At 43.8% G+C, this 18,775-nt stretch overlaps 2 protein-coding genes across 3 annotated transcripts in view; both read left to right on the top strand.

Annotated features, from left to right (window-relative positions):
• The first annotated feature begins 1,288 nt into the window (after positions 1-1,288).
• Positions 1,289-11,737, top strand: LOC115535456 (major histocompatibility complex class I-related gene protein). 2 transcript variants are annotated; one of them, XM_030346699.1, is made up of 5 exons: positions 1,289-1,448; positions 2,640-2,906; positions 3,698-3,976; positions 10,283-10,609; positions 11,519-11,737. In XM_030346699.1, the coding sequence occupies exons 1-5, from the start codon at positions 1,394-1,396 to the stop codon at positions 11,683-11,685; spliced, it is 1,095 nt and encodes a 364-aa protein (XP_030202559.1). In that variant the 5' UTR covers positions 1,289-1,393; the 3' UTR covers positions 11,686-11,737. The 2 variants fall into 2 exon arrangements, with proteins under 2 accessions (XP_030202559.1, XP_030202560.1); XM_030346700.1 differs by lacking the exon at positions 10,283-10,609 and adding an exon at positions 4,282-4,581.
• Positions 7,034-18,775, top strand: part of LOC115535440 (major histocompatibility complex class I-related gene protein) — a 35,548-nt gene continuing 23,806 nt past the window's right edge. Inside the window, exons 1-3 of the mRNA XM_030346646.1 lie at positions 7,034-7,052; positions 7,425-7,551; positions 8,535-8,801. Coding sequence (XP_030202506.1) covers positions 7,497-7,551; positions 8,535-8,801 — 322 coding nt within the window. The 5' untranslated portion in view covers positions 7,034-7,052; positions 7,425-7,496. The remainder of the gene's footprint in view (positions 7,053-7,424; positions 7,552-8,534; positions 8,802-18,775) is intronic.

Below are 18,775 nucleotides of genomic sequence, written 5' to 3'. Positions count from 1 at the left end.
TTCACTCTCATGATATGTTAATGCTTACGGTTTTTAATAAGCACTGAATCTAGTTACTTTTTAAAATTGTTAACACACAGTGTTATACATTTTCCCAATTCTCTAGTTGAACAGAGGGGATGTTGTGATATGGGGTTGGTAACTTAACACAGGGTTGTGCGCGTCATATTAAGGATCATGTTTTTGACATGTAACTAACGCATTTACGCGGTCAGCGATCCGCTGCCAGGCTTTGGTTCTCTGGGTTGCAGAGGCTTTAGCGTTCCCTTTTCTTGTGATAATGTCCTTTTCTTGTGATAATGTCTTTTTTTATCAGTGGGGTATTCCACGAACGGAGGTTTAACAAACACAGAGTTAACACTGAACTCTAGGTTGGTTGACTGACCCTGTGCTATCTAAACCAGAGGTGTCGGTTCCACCGCACGGGTTATGCTTTATTAGTTCAATCAACACGGGGTTGGTTAACACAGGATTGTGCGCGTACACGCCAAACCTATAAAGACGTGATGTATGGATCATGGAAACCCTCGAAATGGCGAAACGGGCCATTTTCAATAAAATGGAACTCCAGGTTCACCTTTAGTTTATTGTAACCTCAGTTCGTGGAATACCCCACTGATAAAAAAGGACATTATCACAAGAAAAGGGAACGCCAAAGCCTCTGCAACCCAGAGAACCAAAGCCTGCCAGCGGATCGCTGACCGCGTATATGCGTTAGTTAGCCTATGTCCAAAACATGATCCTTAATATTTGAGCCATGAATCTATTTATATCTCAGTTAAGCATTCTTAACGTTCCTACCACATAACCCTTTTCTTCTAAAGCAATATGGCTCCCAAGCGGTCAGCGGATCAAGTAAACATTAGCCTACTTAAAAAAAAAATACAAACAGGTAAGCTTTTCCCAACATCCTATTGGTATAAATTTAAATAAGCCCTTTTTTTTAAGCCAATCGTGAAAAGGCCGACAGTCGGCAGACTGGATCTGGCCCTCAAATTGTCTTGACCCCGGTGGAGGAGTTGTTAGACATAAATTCATGGCGCCCTGGCATGGAGGGGGTACCTGGAGTCTCTGGAGATACCTTCTCAGAGAGTCAGGGGTCATATGAGGGTACCCCACTGGTTGAATGTAGGTTTTTGTGTTTTTCTTGTATTTTAGATTTTGTTTGCCTTCGACGTAACGCATGCAAACCGTGTGCGTGCCACAGTGCATATTGACGTTCTCCTGGAGACCAATGACGTCGCAGTAGTATTGAATTCCTATTGGTCCAGAGTGGCCCCTTCCTGTCCAACCGTCTCTTGTTCGCAGGTATATCCTGGTCAGTCCGTCTGAATTTGGAGTTGGAGTCACGTCGCTGTGGATAATCTCATCGAGCTGTTCTGAATACATCGATATGAAGGCGCTAATAGGGCTGCTGCTGTTGGTCTTTGGTCACGGTGTGTCCTCAGGTAAGAATGACTCAAGTTTTTCCTTTTAAAACTCTCTTTCCGAAACGTTTGTTTGTGATACCTGAGGGCTTAGATTCCCTAATTTGGTTGAAAAGCACTTGATTATCCTCACTAAATTAATCCACAACATGATAATATTTTCCTGTGAATATTTAAACTAATATAAGAATATTCCCTCGGGCAGGCGATACAGGGCACTGTTTGCCAAAACCAGCCGACACAAAGTCAGCTTCTTTCCCCAAGCAGTCTCTGTTGAACGCTCAGAATTAGCCCCCACCCTCTATTTTATTATATTAGTATAATTATTATTATTTATTGTATTGTTATTCTGTATACTTAACCGTTTATTTATATTTATTATTATTTATTTTTTTGTACGGTTTTCTGTTTTGTGTTTTTTCCTTTTTATATATTAACAATAGGTTAAATGTTGAGTGTTGTACATAGAGAGCAAAGGAACCGAAGTCAAATTCCTCGTTTGCTCGCAAACCTGGACAATAAAGCTGAATCTGAATCTGAATCTGAATCTATTATCAGAGTCAAACATTGAACTTCAGTTTGGAGGGAATCCGAAGTCTACTTTAAATCTACTTTTAATCCTAATTATTATATTAACGCTCAGAGATATCTTATTACCGGTATTTACTGTTCGACTTTCTTGGAGAGTCATCACGCACGCGCAGACACACAATAATCTAATTATTATCATTGCTATCAATATATTAAATCTACAGTGATGTACAGTATTAACCTGTCTGTCTGTCTACAGTGATGTACCGTATTAACCTGTCTGTCTGTCTGTCTACAGTGATGTACCGTATTAACCTGTCTGTCTGTCTACAGTGATGTACCGTATTAACCTGTCTGTCTGTCTGTCTACAGTGATGTACTGTATTAACCTGTCTGTCTACAGTGATGTACCGTATTAAACTGTCTGTCTGTCTGTCTACAGTGATGTACCGTATTAACCTGTCTGTCTGTCTGTCTACAGTGATGTACCGTATTAACCTGTCCGTCGGTCTGTCTACAGTGATGTACCGTGTTAACCTGTCTGTCTGTCTGTCTGTCTGTCTGTCTGTCTGTCTGTCTGTCTGTCTGTCTGTCTACAGTGATGTACCGTGTTAACCTGTCTGTCTGTCTGTCTACAGTGATGTACCGTATTAACCTGTCTGTCTGTCTTTCTGTCTACAGTGCTTCACTCTCTGCAGTATTTCTACACGGCGTCGTCTGGACTCCCAACCTTCCCAGAGTTTGTTGTTGTTGGGATGGTGGATGGAGTTCAGATGGTTTACGATGACAACAACACCCAGAGAGTAGTCCTCAAACAGGCCTGGATGGAGCAGGTCATCAGAGATGACCCCTCCTACCTGGAGAGGAGCAATGGACTCTCTCTGGGTTCCCAGCAGGCCTTCAAAGACAACATTAGGACTCTGAAGAAGCGCTTTAACCAGAAAGGAGGTAAGTTTATATCTGCTGTCTGACCTCTCACATGGAGATATCCACCATTCAACCCCAGGATAAAGATTCACCATACTCCTAAACACGCACACACACACACACACACACACACACACACACACACACACACACACACACACACACACACACACACACACACACACACACACACACACACACACACACACACACCCACCCACCCCCCCCACCATTGGATGAACGGAGCAGAAGAAGAGTCACACGGTGAACACTGAGTACTGCTACACTGAATACAGTGTATTATTAGTGTAGTAGTACTCAGTATAGCAGTATTCAGTGTAGTAGTACTCAGTGTAGCAGTACTCAGTGTAGCAGTACTCAGTGTAGCAGTACTCAGTGTAGCAGTATTCAGTGTAGCAGTACTCAGTGTAGCAGTACTCAGTGTAGCAGTACTCAGTGTAGCAGTACTCAGTGTAGTAGTATTTGTATGTAGGGTAGTGTAGGGGTGTGTTCTGAAGAGGCTCCGTGTCAAACGGCCCGCGGGTCACCTGAGGCAGAGGCACATCCGTCCAAATACTCTGGCTGCTCTTATTCTCTGTGCTTTCATTTATTGATCATAATGAGTTATTTTATAGTAATGCTCATATGGTTTGTGTTGTGACGTCTGTTTGTATTTAATGTTAACGAAGATCTCTCTCTCTCTCTCTCTCTCTCTCTCTCTCTCTCTCTCTCTCTCTCTCTCTCTCTCTCTCTCTCTCTCTCTCTCTCTCTCTCTCTCTCTCTCTCTCTCTCTCTCTCTCTCTCTCTCTCAGGTGCCCACGTATATCAGGAGATGTATGGTTGTGAGTGGGATGATGAGGATGGTTCTACTGATGGTTATGACCATTTTGGTTATGATGGAGAGGACTTCATAGAGTTGGACCTGAAGTACATGACCTGGGTCGCTCCAGTACAAGAGGCTGTCACCACCAAACGGAAATGGGATCAGAATAGAGGTTATAATGAACAGCAGAAGCACTACTACACCAAGCAGTGTGTTGATTGGCTGAAGAAGTACCTGTCCTATGGGAAGAGCACTCTGCAGAGAACAGGTAGAGTCACATGACCTGGTGGGCGTTGACAGACTCATGTCTCAGAGTCCCTGTTCCCTCTCTCCCTCCCCACTCTCTATCTCTCCCTTTCCCCTTTCTCTTCCCCCCCCTACCTCTCTCCCTGACCAAAATATATAAGCTAAGTCCTACCTCAGTGCTTTATGGAAGAATATGAAATATAGAATAAATTACATGACAAGAAATTAAGTGTTCAAAAATCTCTCTCTCTCTCTCTCTCCCCCACCCCTCTCTCTCTCTCTCTCTCTTCGCCCCCCCCCCCCCCCCCCCTCTCTCTCTCTCTCCAGTTCGTCCGCGGGTGTCTCTGCTCCAGAGGAGCCCCTCCTCCCCAGTGGTGTGCCATGCTACAGGCTTCTACCCTGACAGGGTGGTGGTGTTCTGGAGGAGAGACGGCCAGGAGCTCCATGAGCAGGTGGACCCCGGGGAGGTCCTCCCCAACCACGACGGGACCTTCCAGGTCAGCGTGGACCTGAACCTCACGGCCGTCCCACAGGAGGACTGGGGGAGGTACGAGTGTGTGGTTCAGCTGAAAGGCATCGAGGACATCTCCACCCCCCTGGACCCCGCCCTCATCAGGACCAACTGGGGTAAGACTGGTGATGGAGGTGGGGAACAAATGTCTCACCACCTCCACTTGACCTCATCACATCCACTGCCAGGTCTACCTTGACACTGGTGAAGCTACGGGGTAAACACACAGCTCTCAGGAGTAGCTCACTTCAGGAGAACACAATGGATTGTGGGTAAATTAGTTCTATGAATAGGGCTAGGCTCAGATCAGTCCCAGAGTGACCTTGAGCTCCAGAACAGATTCTAGAGGAATTGTTACACTGACGTTGTGTTAATGACATTTCCTGTGAAGAGGCCACGTATCGTTGTGTCGTCAGCATATTTCACTATGAGGGTAGACGGAGAAGAGGAGCAGCAGTCATGAGTGAAAAGAGTGTAGAGAAGTGGGCTGAGCACGCAACCCTGAGGGACCCCGGTGTTCATGGGCAGGGTGAGGGAGACGTGCTTGCCAATCATGACATGTTGTGTGCGGTGTGTTAGAAAGTCCAAAATCCAGTTGCATAATGCGGTGTTCAGGCCAAGTTTGTGTAGTTTGCTGTGTGTGTCTGTTTGGCAGGATAGTGTTGAAGGCTGAACTAAAGTCAACAAAAAGGAGTCTCCCATACGTGTTCCTTTGCTCAAGATGTTCTAGTAGAGTGTGTAACACAATGGCAATGGCATCCTCTGTTGACTTGTTCTTCCGGTAAGCAAACTGATTAGGATCTAATGATGGCGGTATGGAGGCTTTAATGTGTTTCATGACCAGCTTCTCAAAGCATTTAAATTGAAATAAGGTTTACCAATGCCCATAGTCTCTTTTTTTCTCACCTTACCTCAGCATCCTCACGCATCCGCCACGTCACCCCCTCCTCCACATGTTCACATCCATACACCTAGCACACACTTCCATTCCCTTACCCCCCCCCCCCCCCCCCCCCCACCCTGCAAACACGGCAATGACAAATGGTAAATTACTCTGGACCTAAAAAGCCAACAGCAATTAGTCTACTTTAAAAGAAAAAGGGCCAGAGTTGACTTATTAGCAGTGGCGTCACTAGGCTGTTTTATTCGGGGCTAAAGCCCCGGATCTAATTTGATTAGCCCCGAATCTTTTTTGTTAAAAAAAGAAAAAAAATATATATAATTTATTTTTTATTTTTTGCTGCATGCAGAGCCTGTGCTATATCCACACGTCGCACATGCCCCCATTTGTTAGGACTCTTGCGTAGCTTACTGCTAGGAATTTCTGTTCTACTGCTCAAGATTTGAAGCCATAAATTTATGAACTTGCATTGAAGAAAATATATCAGTTTTTTGTGGTCTGTAAATAGGCCAATCTATGAGGCTAAATAGCATGCCAATATTGATGACTGATTGTGTCAAATGTCTAAGGATGAATGCTAACATGATTTGTTTCCAACTTTTGCCTTAAGTTACAATTTAGCTAACTAGCTAGCTGCTGCCCTTTTCGATTCCAATGCCGGCTGTCATTTCATTACCAATGTTAAGTGTCATAAATAGTTAACACTGGTGCTGAGTCATGATTCCTAAAAAAGAAATACCCAAAACATGTGATATGTTTTCAATTTGCAGAAAGTTTTGAAAAATCCAGGATGCCTGAGAGCCTTACTGCATTATATTCCATAATAGTTGTTTCTTTAGGAACCTGAATGTTGTCTTTTCCTTCACAGAAAAAAAAATATTTCCATTATAAAATGATGCAGAAAAGGTACAGATAGATGAATAAAAATCCACCAGAATGCAGGAAATTAAGTGTTTGACGCTCAAATATTTCTGGGGGAGCACCCCCATACCCCCAACCTATAATTTGTCCCCCAAAATGTTGAAATGAAACCTAGCCTATATGACCCTGTACGCAGGTTGCATACAATACATCCATAGATATGTTGTTTATACTTTTTGGATTAAAAAGAAGGCATGTCAGCAAACTCCATGTCGGCCCTTAGTATGATTATCATTTCATCATAGAGTGGCCCTTTGTGAAAATGAGTTTGACACACCTGATATAGGTAATGTAAGGTCTTTCTCACTTGTATTCCTTTTACTCTGAAATAACTTGAATGGAACTTTAGATATCTGGGGATAAGCAGCAGTCAGGTAGCTATTCAAAGCTATAATTACCTGCCTATTTTGTTTATTTAGGTAAAGCATTATGAAAAAAAATGCAAGCGCAAAAAAAGTATACAACAAAATTTGCCGCACGCGCACTGTCGTATTCCCTCTTGGGCTAAGCCCCGGATGTTTCAGAAACCTAGAAACACCCCTGCTTATTAGCTTAGCTTTTTACATTTCTTCCTCTTACGTGTACTCTTATGAAGGAGACGGGTGTTTCTTGCGGAGCTCCAGCAGGGCCTCCTGTGGTGGGGTGTAGTTCATCGTTTTCTCACCATCTTGCTCTTGCAGAGCTGAAGGGAACGGAGTTGGGTTTTCCCTGATTGACCGACTGCTCGTGCATTTCTCCTGTTGACATTACATTTTCCCGTCCAAGGTATCAACTCTTTTACAACCGATGTCACACACACACACACACACACACACACACACACACACACACACACACACACACACACACACACACACACACACACACACACACACACACACACACACACACACACACACACACACTTAGCTGAACTGTATACATCCAAACATTATATGTGGATGAAGATTAGATATAGTTTAACATAATGCTGAGTATGAGTGAACATTATGTAATTCTGACCGTTATTTATAAGTGAAAGTAACAGTCAGCGTGTGTGTGTGTGCGTGTGTTTGAGTTTCACTTCAGAGCCGAATTGAATTCCTATTGGTCTAGACCGGCCTCTCCCTCTCGCTCCGTCTCTTGTTTTCTGGTCAGTCGTTTGATGTTGGAGTCTGAGTCACGTCTCTGTGGATAATCTCATCGAGCTGTTCTTCTGAATACATCGATATGAAGGCGCTAACGGGGCTGCTGCTGTTGGTCTTTGGTCACGGTGTGTCCTCAGGTAAGACTGAAGACTTTTACTTTTCAAAACGATCTTACCAAAAGGTTTGATTATGGTCCCTTAAGAGACGACGCTTAGATTCCCTACTTTTGTTGAAAAGCATTTTATTATCATCTCAAATTAGTTCAATTAATCCACAGCATGATTAATCTTTTAGCCTACTGTGAATATTTCAACTAATATAAGAACATTTATTTAGGGTTCAACTGACAACGAAACCAGCGCACTGGTTTGATGGTCTATTATCAGAACCAAATATTAAACTTCAGTGTATCCGATGTGTACTTTAAGTCTACTTTTAACCCTAAGTATTATATTAACACTCAGAGTTATCCTATTAATACATTTTCAACGTTCTTGGGGAATCATCACACACATGCTCACATATTGCAGACGCACTACAATTATTATCATTGCTATCAATATATTTTTATGAAATATAAAATTATATGATTCTATTATTAATTATTATCATCCCAATGATGGCAATGTGAAGGTAGTAATCAAAGACAGAAATTCACCAATATACTTATATGTTTACTAATCGTAAACATTGAAATAGTTATCCAAATAATAGTTTATTATTCATGTCAGCAGTAATGATTAAGAGGCAGCAGGTTGTGTTGTAGTTGACGGTCTGGACAGCCAGCGCTGTAGGCTACAGTGAGATGTTAAGATGTCTATAAGATCAAACTGAAGGTTCCTACATTACGATGAACAGTATTAACCTGTCTGTCGTAACCCGTCTGTATGTCTATAGTGATGTACAGCTACCTGTCAGTCTGTCTACAGTGATGTACCGTATTAACCTGTCTGTCTGTCTGTCTACAGTGATGTACCGTATTAACCTGTCTGTCTGTCTGTCTACAGTGATGTACCGTATTAACCTGTCTGTCTGTCTACAGTCATGTACCGTATTAACCTGTCTGTCTGTCTGTCTACAGTGAGGTACCGTATTAACCTGTCTGTCTGTCTGTCTACAGTGCTTCACTCTATGCAGTATTTCCTCACGGGGTCGTCTGGACTCACAACCTTCCCAGAGTTTGTTGCTGTTGGGATGGTGGATGGAGTTCAGATTGACTACTATGACAGCAACACCCAGAGAGTAGTCCTCAAACAGGACTGGATGGAGCTGGTCACCATAGAGGACCCCGACTACCTGGAGAGGAACACTGGAAAGGCTCAGGGTGCCCAGCAGACCTTCAAAGCCAACATTGGGATTGCCAAGCTGCGCTTTAACCAGACAGGAGGTACGTTTATATCTACTGTCTGACCTCTCACATGGAGATATCCATCATTCAACCCCAGGATAAAGATTCACCATACTCCTAAACACACACACACACACACACACACACACACACACACACACACACACACACACACACACACACACACACACACACACACACCACCCCGCCCGTTGAAGGCCGCCTTAATGCCCGGTCTTGCCTGGGCTGAAGCCCCAGGGCCTCCGCCGATCGGGGGTCTATCATGAGCTGCACTAATGATAGGCCCATGATAGCCCCCCCCCCCCGATCGGCGAAGGCCCCAGACAATGTGATGTTTAGTTTGGGGCTTACAAAGATCAGAGGCCTATCATGAGTCAAGAGAGAAGAGGGCCACTAGTGGTAGCTGGGCCCCTTGACCCCCCCCCCCCCCGTCGACAACGGCAAAATGTCGTAAAAAAATGGTGGTAGTGTAGGGGTTTGTTCTGAAGAGGCTCCGTGTCAAACGGCCCGCGGGTCACCTGAGGCAGAGGCACATCCGTCCAAAGACTCTGGCTGCTCTTATTCTCTGTGGTTTCATTTATTTATCATAATGAGTTATCTTATAGTAATGCTCATATGGTTTGTGTTGTGGCGCCGTGTGTATTCAATGTTAATGAAAAAATTACATAAATTACATCTCTCTCTCTCTCTCTCTCTCTCTCTCTCTCTCTCTCTCTCTCTCTCTCTCTCTCTCTCTCTCTCTCTCTCTCTCTCTCTCTCTCTCTCTCTCTCTCTCTCAGGTGCCCACATGTTTCAGTTCATGTGTGGTTGTGAGTGGGATGATGAGGATGATACCAATGATGGTCACTACCAGTTTGGTTATGATGGAGAGGACTTCATAGCGTTGGACCTGAAGACCATGACCTGGGTCGCTCCAGTACGGCAGGCTGTCCCCACCAAACGGAAATGGGATCAGGATAGAGCTGGATTACAATACATAAAGAACTACCAAACCAAGGAGTGTGATTATTGGCTGAAGAAGTACCTGGTCTATGGGAAGAGCACTCTGCAGAGAACAGGTAGAGTCACATGACCTGCTGGGCGTTGACAGACTCATGTCTCTGAGTCAATGTTCTCTCTCCCCCCCCTCTCACTTTCTCCCCCTGCCGCCTATCTCTCCCCCCCCCCCCCCCCACAGGGGACGCAGATCAGCGCTTTAAGGAAGAACATCAAGTATAGAATATATATTATATATATATTACATGACAAGAACACGTGTTTACATTATGAAATAATCTCTCTCTCTCTCTCTCTCTCTCTCTCTCTCTCTCTCTCTCTCTCTCTCTCTCTCTCTCTCTCTCTCTCTCTCTCTCTCTCTCTCTCTCTCTCTCTCTCTCTCTCTCTCTCTCTCTCTCTCTCTCTCTCTCTCTCTCTCTCTCTCTCTCTCTCTCTCTCTCTCTCTCTCTCTCTCTCTCTCTCTCTCTCTCTCTCTCTCTCTCTCTCTCTCTCTCTCTCTCCAGAGCGTCCGCGGGTGTCTCTGCTCCAGAGGAGCCCCTCCTCCCCAGTGGTGTGCCATGCTACAGGCTTCTACCCTGACAGGGTGGTGGTGTTCTGGAGGAGAGACGGCCAGGAGCTCCATGAGCAGGTGGACCCCGGGGAGGTCCTCCCCAACCACGACGGGACCTTCCAGGTCAGCGTGGACCTTAACCTCACGGCCGTCCCACAGGAGGACTGGGGGAGGTACGAGTGTGTGGTCCAGCTGAAAGGCATCGAGGACATCTCCACCCCCCTGGACCCCGCCCTCATCAGGACCAACTGGGGGAAGACTGGTGTTGGAGGGGATGGAGGTGGGGAACACATGTCTCACCACCTCCACCTGACCTCATCACAACCACTGCCAGGTGTACCTGGACACTGCTGAAGCTACTGAGTAAACACACAGCTCTCAGGAGTAGCTCACTGCAGCAGAACAGGGTGGATTGTGGGTAAATGAGTTCTATGAATAGGGCTAGGCTCAGATCAGTCCCTGAGTGACCCTGAGCTCCAGAACAGATTCTAGAGGAATAGTTACACTGACGCTGTGTTAATAATGAAAAGCTGTGTTTCCATCCAAATTAGCCGGAACTCGGTTTCAACAAACTCAACGGTTCCTAAAGCCGATTTCTGTCTGCATTAGTGCCACGGTCAAAATTCAAAATAAGATTGGGCCCATTCAGGTAGGGTGACCAGATCCCAATTCACCAGATGTGGGTCAAAGACTACGTTTGTGTGGGACAATGTGGGATACCAATGCATCGAGGTAGTCTAAAAGAACATTTATAAAAATAAAACAAAATCTATTCTGCCCCTTTGCTTATAACATTACTATGCTTTGCCATCTGGTTGATTCAGTAGCAAGTAACAGCCTGCAAAAGAACAACTAATAAATATATCCTATTTATAAGATATACTTCCCAAGTTCTCTCATGAGAAATCCTACTTTTTCTTTATAAGTCTCACATTGTCTGTGTCGTTTCACGTCGTATTCATCTCCTCCGTTTGAAACGGAAAAATGACTCTTCAAACTTCACATAAAACGTTACCAGATTCACTTTGCACTGGTTTCACCCAGGAAATGAAAGTTTCCCAGTTTTTATTGTAGCTGCATTACCTCTTCATAGCCGTACGAGTCGTGCTGTTGTCAGTGTTTAGCGTATATTTATCTATTTATTGGTTATGGACATTATCACAGCTAATCTCAGAAACCTTTCATACAGCTGCCCCACCCAGAAGCAGCACAGTGGACGTGGTCTGCCTTCAGCGTCAGCTTTTGGAGGAAGTTAAAATGCTGAGGCGTACTCAGGAGCAACTCCTGCAGGTGGAGAGGGAAAAGCTGCTCGTCGAGAGGGAGAAGCTTCGCCTTGCCCAAGCCAAGTTTGATTAAAAAAAAAAAAAGAATGTTGAACCTAGAATAAAACAGCAATCACTCAGAGGTTTTCATGTGTGGTTTATTGTGTTTTTTCTTCCCATGAATCTCCTCCTTATGAGGTCTTGTCTCACTTGCATGCCAGTGTTACATGGGGCAGGGACTGGGACATCTCCCTCGGGGTCATCATCTTCTGGGATGTCAGGGATTGGCAAGCGGTACATAATGCAGATGTCGTGGAGGATAAAAGCACGGGTAATAATTGTACATGCCCTCTCAGGAGTGTACTGGAGCACTCCACCAGAACGGTCGATACACCTAAACCTTGACTTCACTACCCCGATGCACCTCTCCACAACACTACGTGTTTTTCGTTGTGCCCGGGTAGCGCTCACCTGGCTCTGCTGCAGGGTGAAGGATGGGTGTCATCAACCATGGCCTTAAGGCATAGCCACTGTCTCCTGTCATAGAGGACATTGGTTAGGGCAATACAGTGTGTTTTTTGTTTTAACCTAAAGTAGAATTCATGTGTAGTTCTCACCTAACAACCAGTAGTCGAGTTGAGGGGGGATGGGGGGGGATGGCATCCCCCTTAGGTATTAAAATGGTCAAAACCATCCCCCTTATGAAATGGCCATCCCCCCTTCCCATCCCATGTTATTTGATCAATTAATGTTGAAATATTGCCACTATTTAATTTTCAACATTCTACATTTTATATGTGCACGTCACGTGCCCCTCATCCACAGTATTTTAGCCGCTAAAATACTGTGGACGAGGGGCTCGTGCACATATGTCACGTCAGTCATGGTCAGTGATGGCAGCGCAGCATGTGATTTCAGCAACATGGCCAACAATAAGCGACAAGGACAGCTTGATCTGAGATCTGAGCTTGATCTTGATCTGAGCTTGAAACTTTGAGGCTATCTGATTACAGCCTATAAGCCTAATTTACAATACAACCAAACAAACAATTCTGAGGTATAAAACAATTGTGGGGATGTCAATGGTTTTATATAGGACTAGCCTAGTCATGTCTAAACTTAAATCACCGCCTGAATTTTATTACATTATTCTATAAAACAGTTCAAACAGATATAGTTTGGAGCTTACGGTTTTTTTCTTGTTTACTAGCCTTACGCCAGGCAGCTAGCTGCTAGTAGCCAACGTCACGTTAGACTTTTCATACATTCATAAAGTTAATGTCAGATTTGATTTCTTCAAACTGCGTTCGCATCCGTGTAGCACGCGCGACAGAGAGGGAGAGGGACCTAGAGACTGTGCGTGTGTGAGGCAGTGTGCGTGTGTGCTTCAGGAGCATCCTGATTGGCCGGTTTCGGTAAATCAACCAATCAATTTTCAGTGTGGGTGGGCTTTTATAATAATAATAATTATCTTTGTGCTTAAACAATATCAAAATATAAGTCACCATTTTAGGATTTTTGTTTTTAATCTTCGGGGGGGGGGGGGGGGGGGGGGCATGCCCCCGGACCCCCCTAGCAGGATCCACCATCCCCCCTGGCTTTTTTTTACAACTTGACCACTGCTAACAACCAACCACCGGGCATTTCTCCCTCATTAAATGTAATGCCTGTTCCTGAATTCATGAGAACAAAGGGGTCGTGGGTGCTACCCGGCCACTTCGCAACACGGTCTGTCACTCGCAGCGTTGCATCACATATGACCCGTGTGTTCATCCAGTGGACATTTTTCCTGTTTACAAAGGCCTCCTCCTCATCATTTGGTGCCTATGGAATTAAAATGTATGGAATAATTCATACTTAAGGTAACACTTCAAGCACCACGTGAAATGTTCTTTGATTCAAGCTGATACGTTCATAAACAGCATAAACAGATTTGCAAAAAAATTAAAATAAATAACATTATCTTTGATAGCAATATGTGTCCCATCAACTGCCCCCAGCACATTTGGAAATCCGGATATTTCAAAAAATTGCTGTTTGTTTTCTGTTTTCGAATGCATTTTGCGTCTGTTGCTGGAAACCTGATGAACTGCCGTGCTCTTCTACAGAGTGCATTTGTAACATCTCTGACCACTCGGCTAACGGATGATTGGCTCACACCCAGGGTGCCCCCCACCACCATTTGAAAAGACCCAGAGGCAAAAAATCTCAGGGCAGCCATCATTTGTGTTACAACTGGAAGGGGTGACGATCGCCTTGTTTTCCTTTTCAGGTCATTTGATAGCATATCTGCTAAATAAATAATTGCAGGCCTAGGGAGCCTATATTGTCGAATCAACATGTGATCAGGGAGTATAAGCGGATCCATTCTGTCTCTCAATGGCCTCGGTGGATTGTCCTCCCTAACTGCCACCCAAAGAACTTCCATCTAAAAAAAAAAAGAGTAATATGTTTTCAGTGACTTGGCCTACTGAAATGATCTAATAATCTAAATAAATTCAACTGCCTTCTTGATATACTTAAGGGAAAATTGAAGTATAATCAAACATCCTTGATGACTATTACTTCTCAACACTGTCTGGTATTATCAATAGTGACTGACAGAGTTTCGGCCCATTTCATTTAATATTATATTATATATATATAATAGTATGACAAACTTAAATTCACAACATTGTTTAACATATAGTCTTGGGTTTAGCAGTATATTAATGAATTCATATAAATGTAATATAGATATATTTAAATAAAGACTTACCTTTTCACTGCAGCTGGTTTAAGACTGGTGAAGGGTTATCTTAAAGTTGTGAAGAAATTTGAGAAGAAATTCAAGAACTTTGTCTTCAAGAATCTCATTTGTTCTTAAGTACTTTCTTAGGAAAAAACGTAGGAATTCTTGAAGAATATCAAATCTTCTTAAATTTTGTCTAAAGAACATAGTTAAGAAAAAAGTGCTACTTAAGAACTTTTTTCTTCTTAAGAATGCTTTGTGAATCCGGGCCCTGACCTTCAACCCCTAAGGGAGAGGGCTTCGGAGTGGAGGGAGGGGGGGCAGCAGGTCTCCCTCAACAGCCCTGGAACAGAACCGGACCCCCGGGACCAAAGGAAACATTGACCTCAATGAAAATCTTTGGTCCACAGGTTCCATAACATTGTATTAGCTGAGTTAAAAGCTACAATGCTACGTTTGTCGATTATGTAAGCTGGATTTAAAGAATATAGTTGCAGGCTACATATTTTAAATGTGTCCTTTCAACATGCATCTTATTGGTAGTGATAAAATAATGCAATTAAGTTAAATTGAATAAAACATAAGGTTCTCATCCACATCATTTTTTACTAAGTCGTTTATACATATATTTGAATCATAATTCTAGTTCGTCAAAAGGTTCCACAGAAATTAATTTGATACAACTCACATATTTCTTTCATTTGGTTTATTGACCAACACAACACTGATGCAGTTTTCATCGCGGGGCACTTGGTACACAAAAAAACAATGCATAAACATCTTCGGCACATTAGGCAACGTGCCTTGCCTTGATTTGACAATATTATGGTCTAACAATAGAACAGGCTTTTCATCTTTTGTAAAAGTATAATTAAGGGGTGACATAATTTATGTAACAACACCGCTTTTTTAACAAATCATTTGCCACTGTCAACTTTTAATTTAGCATTGCGGGGGGGAAACCCTGAGTTGTAAACATTTTAAAACCCCTCTCTCTCTCTCTCTCTCTCTCTCCAACCCTGTCTCGTCAAAATTACGTTCCCAGAGAACTATTCGGCGTTCTCAATTACGTTTGTCCTAAAACGTATTTTGTCCGCGATTACGTGTTATTGAACGTATTATTGGCTGAAGAAGTGAAGCAGTGAAGAAGGGGGGGGCAGGCCCCCTTCCTGCCCTCGGGGTCTGACCGGGCCAAGTTTCGGGCAGGAAGGGCCCCCCCTTCCTGCCCTCGGGGTCCGACCGGGCCAAGTTTCGGTGTGGAGGTCCCAGTTAGGCCCTAGAATAAGGTATTAAAATTTCAGGACGGTAGGACCTTCCTATCTCAAAAACTGTTTTTCCACCGCATTCTGAACCATTAGGTCTTGCAGGCTACACTTCTGAGGGGCTTTGTCCAAATGACACTCCATTTGGGAAAACTTTTTTTCTCTAAGGGCTAGAACTCCAAATCTCGGATATGTCGTTCACGGGGCCCCGGGAAATGTGTGTAAACATTTTAGCATCCCTAGCTATCTCGAAAAGGTCGGCAAAGGGGCGTGACCTCCAACAGTACAGTACATGTACATAAGACAGAGGTTAGTTTCTAGTCCCCATTTTTTGTGGGATGGAGGTGTACATTCGTGGCTAAAGGTGTGTAGACACAGCTGGCCTGTGGCCACGTTTTTGAAGTCGGGGGTCAAAAGGTCAAAAGGAGCCGGCACCACGCCGCTTATGAGATAACAAAAAGTTAATGTGTGTTTCTCTCATAACTTTTTGTCATTATTAAAGAGAGGCCTGATTCTCAGATATGCATGTTGGATGGCTAGGGTGTAGGTCTGGGAAGAACTTCAGGCCAAAATCTTGCAAGCGAGCCGCTGGGTGAGTTGCAACGAGATGGAGCACTTGCTGAGTCATTTCCTGTAGTGCTGGAGCCACAGGTTGAGCGTATGCGTCCTTTGAGACCCCCTTTGATATATAAGAGACGCTATACAGCTTACTTAAATGTTGTCGACTCAGTCACCTATTGCATCACTTCCTTTAAGGTACGGCCACACCAAAAGCGTTACCCGCGTATCACGCGTATGAAATCGGCAATTTTTCCATAGGGAACCATTGGTTTACGCGCGTATGAGACGCGTACGAGCGTTACATGCGTATAAGCAACATTTTACTCGCGTTAGGTGCGTATGAGGCGCGTATATATACGCGCGTATATATACGCGCGTACATATACGCGCGTACATATACGCGCGTACGAGGAGTTCAAAAAATTGAACTTTTTACGCGAGTAACGCGCCGCAATAGCCAATCAGCGTTGAGCTTGACCCGACGTCACTGGCAGAGAGTAGTGAGCTTGGACAGAAGCATACGGCCGGCATCTTTCTTTATTCTGTGTGGAAATAGTAACATAGTTACGCCATCAAATGCTTTTATGGAAACATTTTTAGCGAGAAATGTGCATTTTACTTTCATAATGTTCGCTCGGTGAATGTGAAGGATGTTTGGTTTGATAGTTATGACGAAGAGGGAACGCTCCGTTCACTTGCATGGACAGAGTCTCTGGTTACTAAGCAACCTCAACGTCTTGGCGGACTATATATCTGCTGATCAACACTACGAATGCTGGAAACACACCAGACACACCATGTGAAGTTATTTAAGCCGATTATTGTTATTTATATCCGAGATTATTTAATCTAACCCGATCTAAACTCTATCACCCAAACACGGCGGCGTTTGGGTTTCCTACCTCGGACTCCAGCGCAGCCATGTCCATGGCAGCCACGGCCGGCAACTTTCTTTATTCTGGGTGGAAATATTAACATAGTTACGCCATTAAATGCGTTTGTGGAAACATTTCTAGCGAGAAATGTGCATTTTACTTTCATAAGGTTCGCTCGGTGAATGTGGAGGATGTTTGGTTTGATAGTTATGACGAAGAGTGAACGCTCCGTTCACTTGCATGGACAGAGTCTCTGATTGCTAAGCAACCTCAACGTCTTGGCGGACTATTTCTCTGCTGATCAACACTACGAATGCTGGAAACACACCAGACACACCATGTGAAGTTATTTAACCCGATTATGGTTATTTATATCCGAGATTATTTAATCTAACCCGATCCAAACTCTATCATCCACCCAAACACGGCGGCGTTTGGGTTTCCTTCCTCGGACTCCTAAATCCAGCGCAGCCACAGGCTGGGGGGGGGGGGGGGAGTTTTGGGCGGTCTCATCTACGCGCGTTACGCGCGTATCTGACCATTTTTGACACAAAATGGTCAAGCAACATTTTAGCTGCGTTACGCGCGTACATGGTACGCGAGGTACGCGCTTGGTGTGTTCGCGGCTTTAGGGCTTCGGCCTCCTAATTGATCATTGCAGTAGGCTATAATCGAATGCCCTCTTTCATATATATATGATACCTCCACCACTGGGACGTGGCAACAATTCTCCAAATCCATATGGGGAGGGGGGGGATGCTTGTGGACAGTAGGGGTTTACCCTAGACATAAATAGGAAGTAAAATCAGGAGAAGGAATGACCTCTCACAAATATTTATTGAATAAATTGTTTCAAATAACCCTCCCTCGTTAAATCAATGAGCTTGGTGTTTTGCTTTCAAAAATTAGTTATAGAAGAAGTCTAAACTGCAGAAAATAAACACATCCAAGCTGCCTTTTAAGGATACCTTGGAATATCTGTCTATTTTTCAACCATCGGACCCTAGTTTACGACAAAAACAACCCAATTGACGGCAGCTCCTTTGCCGAGTGGTTTTTAGAGTTATTAGAGGGGGCGGTCGATAGCAACCACCATAGCAACCATGACGGTCAAGTGACTGGATTCAGCCCCGTTGAAAAAAAAAGAATACCTCCCTACACACTCAGTAGTAGATTAATGATATTGAAATTATTATGACCATGACCAAGTCTTTATTTGCATGGGTTTACATTTCGTTGTGTAGCATGGAAAAATCGGAGAAACACTCACATTCAGAATGCATTGGTTTACACTTCGTTCTTTGGAGCACGGTTATTTTTATTTATTTATTTATTTTCCGTTTTTGAGGAGTTGAGGATTTTTCTGCAATAATCCAAAATCCAATGGAAAACCCGTTGGCTTTTTGTCAAGGGAACCGAGGGCGACGCTCACTTCCGGGTTTGATGACATACGTCATCCCTCTCCACCACTCTATACTAAATAATAATAATAATAATACATTTAATTTAGAGGCGCCTTTCAAGACACCCAAGGTCACCTTACAGAGCATATAGTCATCATTCAAAACTATGTAAAACAGACTAGGAATAAAAGGAAAACAGAGGTTAAACATGAAGAATAATATTAATAATTAATAACACTCAAAGACGCCTAAAGTGAAGGGGGGACCTCACTAACCACCACCAATATGTAGCACCCACTTGGGTGATGCACGGCAGCCAATCGGTGAAAAACAGCCAATACTGTAAAAACAC

The sequence above is a fragment of the Gadus morhua genome, chromosome 22 (genome assembly GCF_902167405.1).
Source record: "Gadus morhua chromosome 22, gadMor3.0, whole genome shotgun sequence".
NCBI lineage: Eukaryota > Metazoa > Chordata > Actinopteri > Gadiformes > Gadidae > Gadus > Gadus morhua.
Note: the sequence above shows the minus strand (reverse complement) of the source record. Positions and strands in the feature narration are given on the sequence as shown.

Coding starts and splice junctions, on each gene's coding strand:
- LOC115535456 (XM_030346699.1), top strand. CDS start 1,394: ATGAAGGCGCTAATAGGGCTGCTGCTGTTGGTCTTTGGTCACGGTGTG. Junction 3,977..10,282: donor GAGCACTCTGCAGAGAACAG/GTAGAGTCACAT, acceptor CTCTCTCTCCAG/AGCGTCCGCGGGTGTCTCTG. Junction 10,610..11,518: donor TGGTGTTGGAGGGGATGGAG/GTGGGGAACACA, acceptor CCTTTCATACAG/CTGCCCCACCCAGAAGCAGC.